We start from the raw sequence: 14,771 nt of genomic DNA on the forward strand, positions 1-14,771 counted from the left end.
CCGTGGGGTCACGTAAGCAACACGCTCACCTCAACCACACGGTTCTAATTATTTTACCTAAAGAAACTGAGTATTTACCAAAAGGGACTGTTTACAGTGCTGAATCACACCAGTTTACCAATCTTATTGGCTGAAATGTAAGGCGTTTTCCCAGTCTCCAGGGAGTGGGAGCTTATGAGGAAGGTAAGATCACTTATGAAAGATAAATGAGCTAAAGTGGACTGTGGGTAAATTTGTGATTCTCTACACACATGAGAAAGGAAAACTACATTAAATGTTCATATCCATTGTAAGATGCATCCTAATTTGAGACATACTAAAATCTGAGGTGGAGAGTATGGGAAAACGTGTCTGAAGTAGAACTACAGTATCTTGCAAATCAGAGTTGAGAATGCAAATTGTTTACTAAAAGAAAAAACATCTGAAAATCGCAAACCACATTTATTAAGCCTTAATCTGTAGAGCATTCAATGCTGCATGAGATATATATATATATACTCAAATCCAGCTATAACAAGGTGAGGTAACTTTCCCAGAGATAAAAATTATGTCTAGATTATAACAAATTATGTCCTGGTTTCAAACATCCTAAAGGAGAAGCACTAGTTCTTGAAAAGCTTCTCATTTCTCAGGTCATGCTTCCCATTGCCCCAAAGCCCTTTCTGGGTAGAACAGAATGACTTGGTGTAAAACTGACCACAGGCTTGGAGAGGGACGGAAGCAGGGGTGGCTGGGCCTAAGTCGGGGTGTGGGAGAGGCAGATCCTCTTCAGAAGAAATGCACCGGTTCTGCACAACAGGACGACACTCTTGGGCAGTCCTTTCAAGGACTCAGTTGCAGAGCAACAGTATGGGGATCAGAGTTCAGAAATTCCCGATGACTTCATCACTCAAACAGGTAGCTAAGGGTGTAGGTCATTGGTTTTCACCTCTGGCTACACAAGGTAGCAATTTAAAAGTAGAAATTTACAGCCTCCTACACCAGCTTCTCAAACTTTAATGTGACAGAAATCACCTTGATTATTATTATTATACCATAGATTTTGATTCAGCGGGTCTAGGGCAGGGCCTAAGGGTCTGCATATTTTAGAAGCTCCCAAATGAGCTTCAGATGCTGCCTGATGCTGCCAGGCCCTGGACAACCCTTTGGTGGCAGCAAGATCCTACTCCAGTGGCTGTACAGTAGAATCACCTGGGAGGCTCTTTAAAAATACTGTTAACAGAGTCCTACTCGAGAGATTCTGATTTAACTGGCTTTAGCTGTGGCCTGGGTATCAGGGGGTTTATAAGTTCCACAAGCGATACCCTTTTGCAGCTAAAATTGAGAAGCGTTGGTGCAGGGGATTGGAAATGTAAGCTCCCATATGTGACGTAACACCATACCATAATTTCAGACTGTGCTTATGAATCTCTTTCCTCACTGCCGCTTCTTCAGCCCTAAGCAGAGTCCATCAGAACCTAACTCGTACATGAATCCACAACGCTGTCAGCAGTGGATTGCTGGGTAAGGGAGAGCTGCAGAACATGGGCCCAAGACCTCTCAGCTGCAGTAGTTTTCCTAGAGTTGCTACTAATAGTCCTCCTGGGACCCAGGAAAACTAACTGAGCATGTTACAGAGTCGATGCAGGAAGTTACCCCCAGGAATTCCTTATAAATTTATTCCAGATGGGCACCACCCAACTCCATTAAAAAGACAAAGAAGGGGCGCCATTCTAGGGCAAGCCTTGGGCCAAGAGACAGAACAATGCTCACTACTGGCTGATATAACAGGCCAGCACAGCAGTTCTCACATTGCAATCACCGGAGAGCTTTTAAAATTACTGCCTGCTCCTACTGCCAAAGATTCTGATTTAATTGGTTTCCTGCATGGCCTGGGCATCAGGATTTTTAAAAGCTCCCCAGGTGATTTTAATGCGCAGCCAGTGTTGAAAACCACTGGGCTGACAGGATCTCAACAGTAACAGGAATTTTCTGAATTGCCTAGTTAGCACTCTTTCCCCAAGTGAGACTTTTGTGTCTCTCACTGGGCTTAGTGACAGACCATTACATCATAATTTATCTCACAGCAGCTCTCAACTGTGTATGGGTTATTGCCCATTTCTTATCCTTCCTTCATGGGTAAGTGCAAAGTATCTCCATGAGAAAATGGTCAGTCTAAAGCAGGGGCCTACAAATTAAGTACCCCAGGCCAAATCTGGCCACTTGCCTCTTTTTGTAAATAAAGTTTTATTGGAACACAGCCACATCCATTTTTTTATATATTGTCTAAGGCTGCTTCAAACTATAAAAGCAGAGGAGTTGCAACACAGACTCTAAGACTGTCAAAGCTGAAACTATCTATGATCTAGACCTATACAGAAAAAGTTTGCCAACCACTGATCTGGAGTCACAGAACTGTCAAACTGCAGCATTATCTCCTGAGACAAGTTGGGTATTCTGAACCATCCCAGGAGGTTCTATGAAGGGCAGAATCATAACCCAAGCAGTGAAAATGACCATCTGGGGAGATACGGACTCTTCCGTCCTTTCAGCCAGCTGAACCACATTTGCTCCCATCAATCTAGCATTTTCCAATAAAATGGCAAGTTGATCTAGGCTTATCAGTCTATACCACTTGGCTGCCTACAAAATCAGTTTATAAGAGAAAGATCTTATTCCACAGCTAAGCTAGAAGTGGACATCTGTGGGATCAGTGTGAATTTGTGGAGGAAAAGATAAGTGAAAGATAAAATATTAACAGAAGTGGAGTGGATCAGGGGTGGTCAGAGAACCCAGAACAACAGAGCAGCAACATTAGAGTGAGTAGAAAGAAAATCAGAGTCTGACAGTGTCAAAGATGTAGGAAGCAAGCCAAGAAGTGAAGCATGTGCAGAGACAGACATCTGCCCACAGCTCATCTCAAAGCTACCAGGTTCGGGGGGAGGGAGGGGGGCGGGGCAGCCCATATCTGCCCAGCCATGCACACTCCCACTGGACTTGTGCTATTTTAGTCAGTTAGCTACTAGTTTTTCTTGTCGTTATTTTAATTTAGGAAGCGGCTTCCTTTTTCTCAACTATTTATTTCTCAAGCAATACTATAGCCTAACAACTTTCCGATGGGAGCTGTTTTCTGGCAGTAAAAGAATGCAGAAATTGAAGAATTCACTTTATTAGAATTAACTCAACTGTACTGAATCACCTTAAACTTTAAAACATTACTGAGACAGAATTAAGTTTATTTCTTCATACTACCATAAAAATAACATCTTCATACTTATTAAGCCTTGAGCCTATAAGTGTTTTAAACACATTTAATTCACTAACTTTTAAGGTTACTTGTTAGGCTTACAGTCAAAACTCTAATATTTGTTTATAAAGTCATCTACAAGAACACCCTATGTGTGCACACTTGTCTTTGAGATTTCTTTGGAACCTTCAAGATTAATTCTGATATAAATTCTGTTGATAGAATAATAAGCAAGTCTACAAAGAAAGAAAAAGCTTGGAGATAAAACCCAGGAAACATAAGAAAATAGCATATTCTCATTGAAAATGACCTATAGAAATGACAGAAATCAACCACTAACAAACAAAACTTGAATTCTTTTCTGAAAGGAACAAAGGGAATTATATTCTAGGAGGCTAAGAAGCCAAAACACCTAACCTGGAAGTCAATCAGATCTGTCTGTAGAACAGGGGGAAATGAAACCTTTGGGCATCTAGGCATCTATTTGCATAAATTGATATGCATGATAGCTTTTGTTTGTTTGTTTTTCCTTTGGCTAAAGGAGAGGAGAAAGAAATTATGTTGAGAGCAGAGTGTGGCAGAGAGATTCTGCATAGAAGCCAAAGAGAAAAGGAAAACACGGTGTTTGGAGGAGTAAGGATTAAGTTCACCATCCGGCCACTTGGACTCAGTTTGACTCTAACAAGCAGCAGGGAGAGATTAGGGAAAAAACTGAAAGGGGATGTTTTCATAAGGAATTTTACATGACTCTAGGTTTAAGCGTTGCTTCATTGGTGCCCATGTGACCGAGTGACGCACAGTTGAGAAGAAAGGTATTCTCCGCTCTTCTGTAGGAGCCCACTGCCATTCTGCCACCTTAAAAATTGGCAACTTTGGAGGCACTGGCACCTTAGCATGTCCATTTCCAGTCTCACAATGAGCATCATTGGCAGTTACCATCCATCAACAAGATGAAGCCAGACAAAATGAAAAAACATGGCAGATAGACTGGTTTGGGAGCATAGGTGAGTCATGCCTCAGAGACTCCAAAATTTGTAGATGAGGGAAAGGGCAAAAGAGAGGCTTTGCAGGAAAATCTCCATTCCAGCATAAGAGAGTGAGGGCAATTACAAGAACCCTGGATTGCTGCTAATGGAACTTCTTTAGAACTTTCAGCTGCTGATGAAGAGGTCAGGGAATCAGATTACATAAGGAACACAAGTATCCGGCCTACATAGCCAATGCTCAAGGGAACTGGAAACAGTGAGGCCACACAGAGACTGGAATATAATTTGGAGACTAGATTGTGGTTTGGAAATTGGAAGGATCCATTAAAACCCTGGTAACTAGGTAATCTTATTGTCCCTCAACAGCAGAAATTTGTGGACCCAAACTTGAAAACTGCACCACCAGAACTCTTCTCCATGTCTCTACTTCTTTCTGTGTGTCTTTCAGCTTTGCGCTTGATATAACTGTTTGATGCTAGGTACTGACTGCTTAACTCTCAGTATGCAGTCAGTTCCCGCAAAGAGGCAATGATGATAGGACCAGTTCACCATCATCCCCAGAAGCAAAGCTCTCATGCCAGATTGCCTGACAGGCTTCTTGCCAACCTATAATTGAGTGTCAGGAAGTCAGGTTCCCAACCTGATAAAGTCAGCTGTGATCAGGGTGGAAAGGTGACTTGATAGCAGATGGAGACTTAGTAAAAAAAAAAAAGAACCCCTAAAGAGGAGGTAACAAGAAGATAATAGTTATTAGGGCTGTTCACAAACATTCCCATTCTCCTGGGCACAGGACAGGATCACACATCCTGCACTCACATTGACCGCATGTCTAGCTTTGACAAAGGCAATGTGAGTGGAAATGACATATGTTACACCCAGACGAACATTTTAGGAGCACTTGCATGGTTTATCACGTTCTCTCTCTCCTGTTGTAACAACAGTGGAAGCAAATGTTGAGATGGAGCTTACATTAGCCTGGGTCCCTGAGTGCCTGTACTAAGCAGAGACCCCAACCAACCCACACGGGACAGGTAGCTTGAGTAGGAAGTGAACTTTTTTTAAGACTCAGAGATTTGGGGGTTGTCTTCTTGTCACAGCATGACCTAGCTTATGCTGACTGATAAAGGTCTGGCAGGTATTCTTGAACTTGACCCAATGAGTATGATAGAGTATATAAAAGCCATCCCCAAGGGACTCTCAGAAATAGAAAGGAGACACTATGTAAGAGGAAATGGGGAAAAGGCCAAAAGGTCATACAAGAATTAGGGGTGAGAGCCAGAGGAATAATGTTATTACTATTGATCTAACTCTATATTTACCTCTTGAAAACATGGGATATATTTACATCAGAAAATGCATTTGAACCTTTGCCCCCCCAAGAAAACCTTGTTGAAGATAACATGTTATAAGGACTTTTTTATTGTTTTTATCTTATAAGATTTCGAGTAAGTCAGTTCTTTTAGCTCACACTGAACATGAATCTTACACATAGCAAATTATATTTTGTAGCAAATAAGATTAGAGACGATTCCATTATGTAATGACTGTAGCACGATCTAACAGTTTATATCTCCTTCAGAGAGTATACAACATAGAGATGTAAATTCTTTTAATCGCAGTTCTGCATAAACAGACTTTCTGCACTGCATTGCCAAACTTGGATCTTGAAAATGATAAAGTGCAGATGCCTACAGTTGCAATCATAAAAATGTAATTGCTGAGAAAAAAATTATTTCTGATCCATTGGAGGAATTTATTACAGAGAGATGCAACTGTGTAAGTTATCACACAGAGAAAATGAAAGGAAATGATTGAAATATATTCCAGGCTGAACATCCCTGCAAAATGACCTAGTGATTTACCTGTGCCCAAGAGAAAAAAATAGATTAAAGATAAATCAGGTTTGATGGGGAAGACTCTGGTAACTATAAAAAGAGTAGAATAAAGATTTATGAATAAATGAATTTACAAGTCAGAGAGACATCATAGTATCTATGACCAATTACTCCAAATATTAAAATGGAATTTTGACTTTGAGTTATATACAGAGGTGGTAAGAAATATCTGTGGAACCTTGAACGCGAAGGAATATAACATGAAGGTAAATAATGAGGAAAGGTGAAAATTCTTTTAACGGGGCTACTAAATTGATGGCTTTACCTGGTGGCACCATGAACTTAAAGATCATTAACTTCTTTCGGAATGTTTTCCAGTATAATTAGAGACTATATCACATATTTAAAATAAACCAAGAGCAACTATCTCAAATTAAAACCAAACTTTGAGAAAAAAAAAAGAATGTGACGAGATATTTAGTATGATGCTATTCTAGAAAAAAAACATTTAATGGAATTTTTTACTTGTATTGATAGGTGATGTGTGATCGAAGTGACAGACACAAGAAGGTTGTGCATCCAATCCAAAGGTCAGTTATTTCAATAACTCTTTAACTTTGAAATGCATTAGTTTTTCATAAGGAGAATCCATTATAATGAAAACCAAAAGTGTGTTCAAATAATTTTGTTGTACTAGAATGCTTTATGAGATAGTTCCTAAACATAGTAAATATTCTATAAATCGTTATTTTTAATTTAATTTGACTTGAATATTGCTAAGATCTAGAAACTTTCTTTCTGTTCTTTCTAACAGGAATATTGGTGTAGTAGTATACCAAACCACCTTTAAGAAATCGATAAACATTTTCAAAAACACTAACAATCTTAAGGAAAATAAAATTAACAATTTACACTTATGTGTAACTGAGAACTATCTGGCATAGAGTAAGTACTAATTTCCCTTTCCCTGACTCATCTACTTGCAGATCATGAAAAGACTGAATCTAGGCATCACATTAAAAGCTCTCTAAAATTAGTATAATCACACTTTTTAAAAGAGTTAAATTTCTTTCCAAGGGACTAAAACTACTTTAGGTCATTTTCACCCCTTTAGTTTTCTAGGTGGACTCAATAAATGTTTATAGATTAAATAATTTTTAAACATGCCAGAAAATACACACAAACTCTGCACAGCATACTCTTTAATGTGAATTTACCTAGAATACTCTCTATTGACTGCAATATCAATGCATTTGATTAAGGCAAAACATCTATTGGTTTCAATTAGAATAAAAAAGTAGTTTCTCCATAATGATACAATCTCTGTTCATAAGCAATATGTCAGCAGCCTTTGTGATTGGCAAGTCTTAAGTGACCAACTCTAATGTTCCATCGTTATGGGACAAATAAGGGTTATGCAGTAGCATTAATGCACTTCCCTTTACCAGCTATCTCCAAAATGAAGGCAATTTCCCCACCCCACACAGGGTAATTGCATAGGAACAAAATCTTAAATGACTTGTGAGAAATTATTTAAAACTTTCCCCAAAAAATTGATGATATGTATGAAAAAACATAAGAATTCTCATATCTTGGCCACTTACCTTTATATTTAGTAACTATTCTTAGGGAAACAAGTTGAACTGATGATAAAAATTCATGTATTATTTATAACAGTAAAAAATAGAAAAAAACCTAATGTCCAAAAATTAGAGGCTACTTAAAAAACTATGGTGCAGCCATATGACGGATGATTAAACAGCAATTTTATTGTCATGCTTACAAAGAATGAGGAAATTATCAAGGTATCATTTTAAATGGAAGAGTGAGACATAACCTACATACACCGTACTATCGCCATCTTGTTTACTTACGGTCTTTATAGATATATCAGATATGTATATATGTTCTTTAATATGATAAAGTACTAAGAAGTAATAAAAATCAGCCACAATTTTACCGTACTGGAAGTAAATGCATCCAAATACTAATGTTTACTTCTTGGTACTAAAATTGTAAGTGATTTCTTATTTTCTTTTTTTGTTTTTATTTTTATTTTATTTTGTTTTCCTTTTCCAATTTTTCCAGTAAACTTTACTACAAAAACAATAAATAAGCTTTTTTTTTTCTTTTTAACATAAGACCTTTCAGGCTAAGATGGGGACTTTAAAGGAGTCTCCATAGTCATCTAGCATCAATTTCATACCACATATTAGTGCCTTTTAGACTGCCAAGGTTGATGATTAAGCTATCGTCAGTGAGGCATATGTTTTAAAGTGTCTTTCTAGTAGCAGATATCAACTTGTGCTAAGTAAAAACGTGTGCAAAGTCTATTCTCAGAGCTACTCCCCTCCCCTCCATCCACCCCACAGAGAAGATAAGCAGAATATTTTTAAGTTATCAGAGGTAAGGTCAGCGTAGCTTCTCACCCCAGTAACCCTTGAGTGTTTCAAGGCCTTCAAAAAATGGATAGTTTGTCTTAGGAGGTATGATGTAAGGTAAGCCTAACAGGGAGTTCCCTCACAAATTATGAGTTAAGGACAAAAAAATTTAAATCCATACTATGGTATAAGTTTCTTCAAGCAAAGCTTGAATAAAATCTGGACTTAATAAATAAGTCGGAGAATCATTATGCATGCTATCATTAAAGGATTAAAGGATTGTTAAATTTATGAAAGACTTTATCATAGAATTCCTTAAATAGCTGCTTTTCTCATACATTTTGGTATTTTAAAAATAATTTCCTATTTGACAAATGAGACACCATGTGCCTTGCAGCAAGTCACTGAAATTCTCTAGGCTCAGTTTCCTCATTTATATAATAAAGATAGTTTTAACCATGCTACCTGCCCCACTCAGTTTTCTTGACTTTGAAACAAGATAATTTAAAGCTACACATACATATCATTACTGCTATTGCTTTTAAAAGATAAACTGGGAAAGACTCTAAGAATTTTATCATTATTACCCAATACATACTCTTTTACAGTTTAACAATACTTTAAAGGATGATTTTAGACGATATTTATTCCATAAAAATCAAATCTTTCCTTGGTTCATTATCTATTTTTCCCATGTGTATTAGTTCTTCTGAAGTTACTACACATTGTCATTTTCATGGTATTACTACCTGGATTATGAGAGGCTCCAGTAGCTTCTCTACGGTGAATGTTTGGACCTGCAGATCCTGAGGATCGATATTCAGTGTGATTGGTGTTTCAGCTGACATGCTGCCTGTGCACAAAAACAAAGACACTTATGAAGAAAGAAAAATACCTACTAAAAAAGAGGACGAATGAAAATCACAGAATACATGAGATTTGGATTCAGCACCCCTTCCCGATACCAACTGTAGCCCTCGGAGGCCCAGCGTCCTAGTCCACCAACAGAGAAATGAGGTATTCCCCAGCTGATCTTTGAGGTCATGCTGTCTGGGCTTAGATCCCTTAACAAATTAATTTATGCTGGTATATTCACAACTGAAAGAAAAACCAGCACACATGGGTTTGCATTTGATCAGGAGTCTGAAGTGAAAAGAATGGCGAGTTGGTGAGACACAGCTAATAGTACACAAGTCCTTTGACTTCCATGAAATCACGGCACTGAAGCCGCCAGAGCCCATATTTTGACTGTTCTTGTTAATGAGGACTCAGATGAGGAGCTAGGTAGGATTCTGGAGGATGTGTAATACATTTCTACTTGTTTTAGGAATTGTTTATTTGAGGGTTTGATTGGAGAAGAAAGCTAGGAGCAATTTACTTTCCTGTACAGAGAAGAAACTAATAGAAATTGGCATAGTTTTAATAAAAGGAGAGAAGAAGCCTCTGAGAAAGTATTGATATTTGTAAAAGACAAACTTTTTTAAAATTATAAGCCACTCTTTAAAGCATTAACATTAATCTTAAAAATCAATTCAGTGAGATTTTTGCATAAGAAGACACATATATACCAAATGATCATATGTGGCATATCATAACATATTCAAATTAACACATCAGCCATGAAGACTATTATCCAAATCACTAAACCCAAAAATTTGTATTAACTTGTTCACAATCAATATTCAACCAGTGGGGCTGGCCCGGTGGCGCAGTGGTTAAGTGCACACGTTCTGCTTGCGCGGCCCAAGGTTCGCCGGTTTGGATCCCGGGTGCGGACATGGCACTGCTTGGCAAGCCATGCTGTGGTAGGCATCCCACATATAAAGTAGAGGAAGATGGGCATGGATGTTAGCTCAGGGCCAGTCTTCCTCAGCAAAAAGAGGAGGATTGGCAGCAGTTAGCTCAGAGCTAATCTTCCTAAAAAAAATAAAATAAAATAAAAATAATCGACCAGCAAGTATTTACTGAGGGTCCACAGAGATAAACGGTAAGAAACACATCGCTCCTATACTATATAACTTGGCCTATTAAAAAAATAAATTTATAGTCCACAGAAACAAGTATTACTATCAATGCAAAAACCTTCTCACTTAGCTGTTACCTATTTTCTTCTATAGTTTCCTATATTTACAGGCCTTTAAGAGAGTATGAGAATCTGCCCCTAGATAATATCCTGATATTCCCTATGATACGCATAGAAACTAAAAGAAAAAAGAAAGTATTACCTCTACTTAAATAGATCCTTTATTTATTATTTTAGATATACGAATGGATAACCGTTTTCTTTTTGATTGACGTAACAGACGATGGATGCATAGATGAATGAGTGAATAAATGAATGAGTGAATGAATGAATGAGCACAGATTTTCATGATGTCTCTCTTTTTCAGAATCAACCTCTCAATGCTCCTCTCACTCTCAGTGGTTCTATAAGAGGATGGTTCTTTTTCCTATACCCCTGCCTCCAATCCCTGAGGGATATCAGAATCTCAGGGTAGGGCTCATGTTCCCTCCCAGCTCCTTCCCCTTAGAGTCTACCCCCATTCTCCTTCTAGCCTCTTTCAACCCCCACAGGTCCAGTTCCATAAAATCAGCACCTCTTTGCTCTTCAACCTCTCTCACTCTACTGGATCCTTCTCCCAGACCTACAAATGTGTTACTGTGTATATTCAAAGATAATCGTGATCTCTGTGTAAGTGGATGTGTAAGTGGAAACATCAATGCTTCACCAAGGCCCTTCCACACTGTACACCTGATCCACATGCAGTGAGAGACAAACACACACAAACCATCCTGTAACTAAAAAATCATCCTCCTTGACTCTTACCTTGACATACTCTAATTCTTAGATTAATAACACAGTTTGTTTCTTAAAAATAGAAGCAAATATGTAGAGTGGAAGCCTTACTGTTCTTTAGACGTTATGCCACCTGATGCACTTCACAAGTCTCTTACTATAAAAATGGATATTTGAAGTATTCTTGAGAATAATAAGAATCTACCAAAAGGCTGTCCCCAGTGATTTAACATAGACATTTGTACCTATTCAAAGTAGTGAATTTCAAATATGCTTATAATCAAATATATTCATAATACTTAAAATTCTTTCATATGTCTTCAGCAAAATTTGATATTAAAAACAAAGATAATTAAGCTGAAAGTCTCAAAAGGACCAATTATGACAAATCTAATAATATACGAAAACATTTAAGTGCAGTTACATACTCCAAATTTGGCTATACTATTAAAAACACTAGTGCATAGTAAGCATTTTGTGTTTAGTATCAAAACATGTTCTAGTCAACTCAGGAAACTATAATAAGCTATTTGAAATGGAAAAAACAGGACAATTTATGTGCTGAGTGTCCTAGGATTACTCTAGCCACGTTTTCAAGTAGTTATAAGACATTATTTATTCATCTACTAAAAACTACAGTCATCCCTCAGTATCCCCAGGGGATTTCTCCCGGGACCCGTGTGGATCCCAAAATCGAGGGATGCTCAAGTCCCATAGAAAAAACTGCATGCTATTTGCATATAACCTACGCACATCCTCCCGTACACTTTAAATCACCTCTAGGGTAGTTATAATACCTAATACAATGTTAATACTATGTAAATAGTTGAAATACTGCATTGTTTATGGAATAATGACAAGAAAAAAAGTCTGTACTGTATATGTTCAGTACAGACCCAACCATCATAGGCCTTTCCATCTGCAGTTGAGGGAACCCTAGATGCTGAACTCCCAAATGTGGAACCCTTGGATCTGGAAGGCCAACTGTACTGTAACTGTTGAGGGTTTTGTAAAAAACCCACTAGCATTGTTATTTGCAGAGATAGAGTACACTTTCTGAAATGTAGCACATTTCTAGATAGTTCTCTTATTGAACAGAACCCAAATGGCCTGTTCAGAACCTCCTTGCCCCCTAAGATTGTCACGTATGTCCCTATTCTGTTTATGCTTAACTCTACCACAAGCCACTTACACAAAAGCACCTACAATTCCTTTACTTTTTAAAAGCCATTTCACCTTGAAAAAGAATTATTATTCAAATTGCATTAAGTGAAAAGACATTCATTTCTTTTCAAATGAAAGTATAAATTACTATTATCCTATAATATATCAATATATAAAGACACAAAGCCCTATGATTTAGCCCTTTACTATCTTGCTTCTCTCTCTTTTCCACTGGTTTTATTTCCTTTCTAAAAGTACAAACACAATCTCTTTTCTCAGCTTTTCATCTGAAATGGAGAGACATGCTTCAAGAAAGGCTCCAAAAGTTACTGCCAAGTGGTTCCTCCCAAATGCATTTCTAGGACTGAAATGATTTGTTTGGGTTTGGGTTTGGGTTTCGTTTTCCAATCATTCCACCTACCACTTTGACTCCCTCGAACACAGGCAAATCTAAATTGATGGATAGGATATTCCCACGGTGACCTTTCTGCATAGCCCGGAGCCAATCTATCAATAAAATGTGTCCTTCAGTCTCCATAATGATAAGGTTCCATCAAATGAGTGCTCACAAAGGGGTTCACTTGTTACTCCTCTCATGGCAGGTCCTATCTACACATAAATCAAGTCAAGGTTGCTGATATTGCTTTGTTCTCTCATCTCAGGGACAAGAAGTAAAGAACACTGCTGTGAACTAAAATAAAATCTAAGTGAACTCTCACAGCCTTTAAAAACATGTCCTTTCAATGCAGAATTCAAATGGGTTTTCAAAGCTACATTGAGCACCAGAAATTGGAGGCAAGGAAAATAAAACATTAAGGAGAGTAAAAATTATCCACATCATATGTAATACAGCTAGAAGAGTGTTTTTCAGCCACGAGATAAAAGATAAACCTAATTTAGCCAAAGTATCTTCTAAATCTGTGATCATGTCTTTAATACACATTAAGGAAAGAAAGTTGTTGAGCTCTTTTTTCCATGGAAAAAGTTATAAAATAATAAACCAACAAGTCCTTAAGAAGCTTGACTACATATAGTTATCATTCTTTGAATAAATGCTGTTTCTTATAAAAATCTTTTGGATCTTTTGTATCTGTCCTATTCAATAATCCTGATTGGAGATCAGGGCAATAATAGAGAGAAACTGCAGGATTTTGCAAGTGAAGTCAAAGGAAGATCAAAGTCTGACAAATTGTTACCAACCTCTTGTAGCAATACCACAACGTGAATCCAAAACAAAAGTCCTCCAAGGCACTCGCATTTTATAATCCATAAAATCTTAAGAGTTAGGAAGTACCTCCCAAACAATTTAAGAATACCTTCTACAACATCCTTCATTTCAACAATGTGCTGGGCTTGGATTAATACAAACAATGAGATGCTCACTATACATTAGACAGCGGTGATTACTTTCATAAGGTTCTTCCTTATGTTGAGTTGAAATCGGCCACTTTTGAACTTCTACCCAATAGAAACAGTTAAGTGGGAAAGGTACAGGTGTGGAGACAGACTAGATTAAAATCTTAGTTTTCAGAACCAAAGGAAGGAAAATAAATCTCTCGACAGCAGTAATAGCTGTCTCTAGGGATAGTCCTTAAGGCGGGGAAAATGCGCCCATGTGCATCCTGCCCTTATCCCCAAGCTATCTTTGTTCACAATGCCTCAGTTTTCTTCATTCCACTCTATTCTCTGCTTGAAATCAAACTTATATCAATTTTAAATTCATTTAGTTTAACAAGCATTTCATTTCTAAATGCAGTTAACTCTAAGAGGTCACAGGGTGGGGGGACGCACATTCAATCACACAATAGTATAAACTAGTTCATTGCTCTCCATCTGACATCCTGTGCATGACTCTATTACAGCACATGCCACATTGTATTTCAGTCATATCCTGGCAGAAACAAAAAAAAAAAAAAAAAAAAGGGATGTTAGATCAGAGAGGGGTGCAGAGAGGCCAGTGGAAAATTTCACCCATTTCCAAAATTTGCCTTGGGGTGGCTATTCTCTCATAAACATTAAAGAGAAAACTTTCTACCGCCCTTTCATAACGCCTGACCCACTGTCTCCAAATTCCAGAGCTCAAGATCCTCTTCACAAAACTGTATTTCTTCTACATAAATTGACATGTTCTTGTGGGGTGGCTCGGAAACCTAACCATCTATAATAAGCCTCCTATAGGAAAGTCACTAATACCAAATATTTCATTTTTTAAAAAATAAACTTCTGCAACAGTTTGTAAGGTGACAGGTGATTCTCCTTTAAGATTATTAAATTTCATGACACAGTCGTCATATTTACCTAATTCATCTAACTTTGTACTTACTTTTCAACTAAACCTGTTCGGATCTTTTTTTCCAGGATTACCACACACCCGAGTTTCCC

At 37.7% G+C, this 14,771-nt stretch overlaps 1 protein-coding gene across 31 annotated transcripts in view; it reads right to left on the bottom strand.

Moving 5' to 3' along the window:
- Positions 1-14,771, bottom strand: part of CTNNA3 (catenin alpha 3) — a 1,517,748-nt gene that overhangs the window by 1,441,513 nt on the left and 61,464 nt on the right. For 29 of the 31 annotated variants that reach the window (XM_070563754.1, XM_070563769.1, XM_070563751.1 and 26 more), the window contains one exon: positions 9,178-9,281. The exons of the other annotated variants lie outside the window; for them this stretch is intronic. In XM_070563754.1, the coding sequence (XP_070419855.1) occupies positions 9,178-9,276 (99 nt within the window). In that variant the 5' untranslated portion in view covers positions 9,277-9,281. The remainder of the gene's footprint in view (positions 1-9,177; positions 9,282-14,771) is intronic. 31 annotated transcript variants of the gene reach the window in all.

This window comes from Equus przewalskii, chromosome 1, assembly GCF_037783145.1.
Source record: "Equus przewalskii isolate Varuska chromosome 1, EquPr2, whole genome shotgun sequence".
Lineage (NCBI taxonomy): Eukaryota > Metazoa > Chordata > Mammalia > Perissodactyla > Equidae > Equus > Equus przewalskii.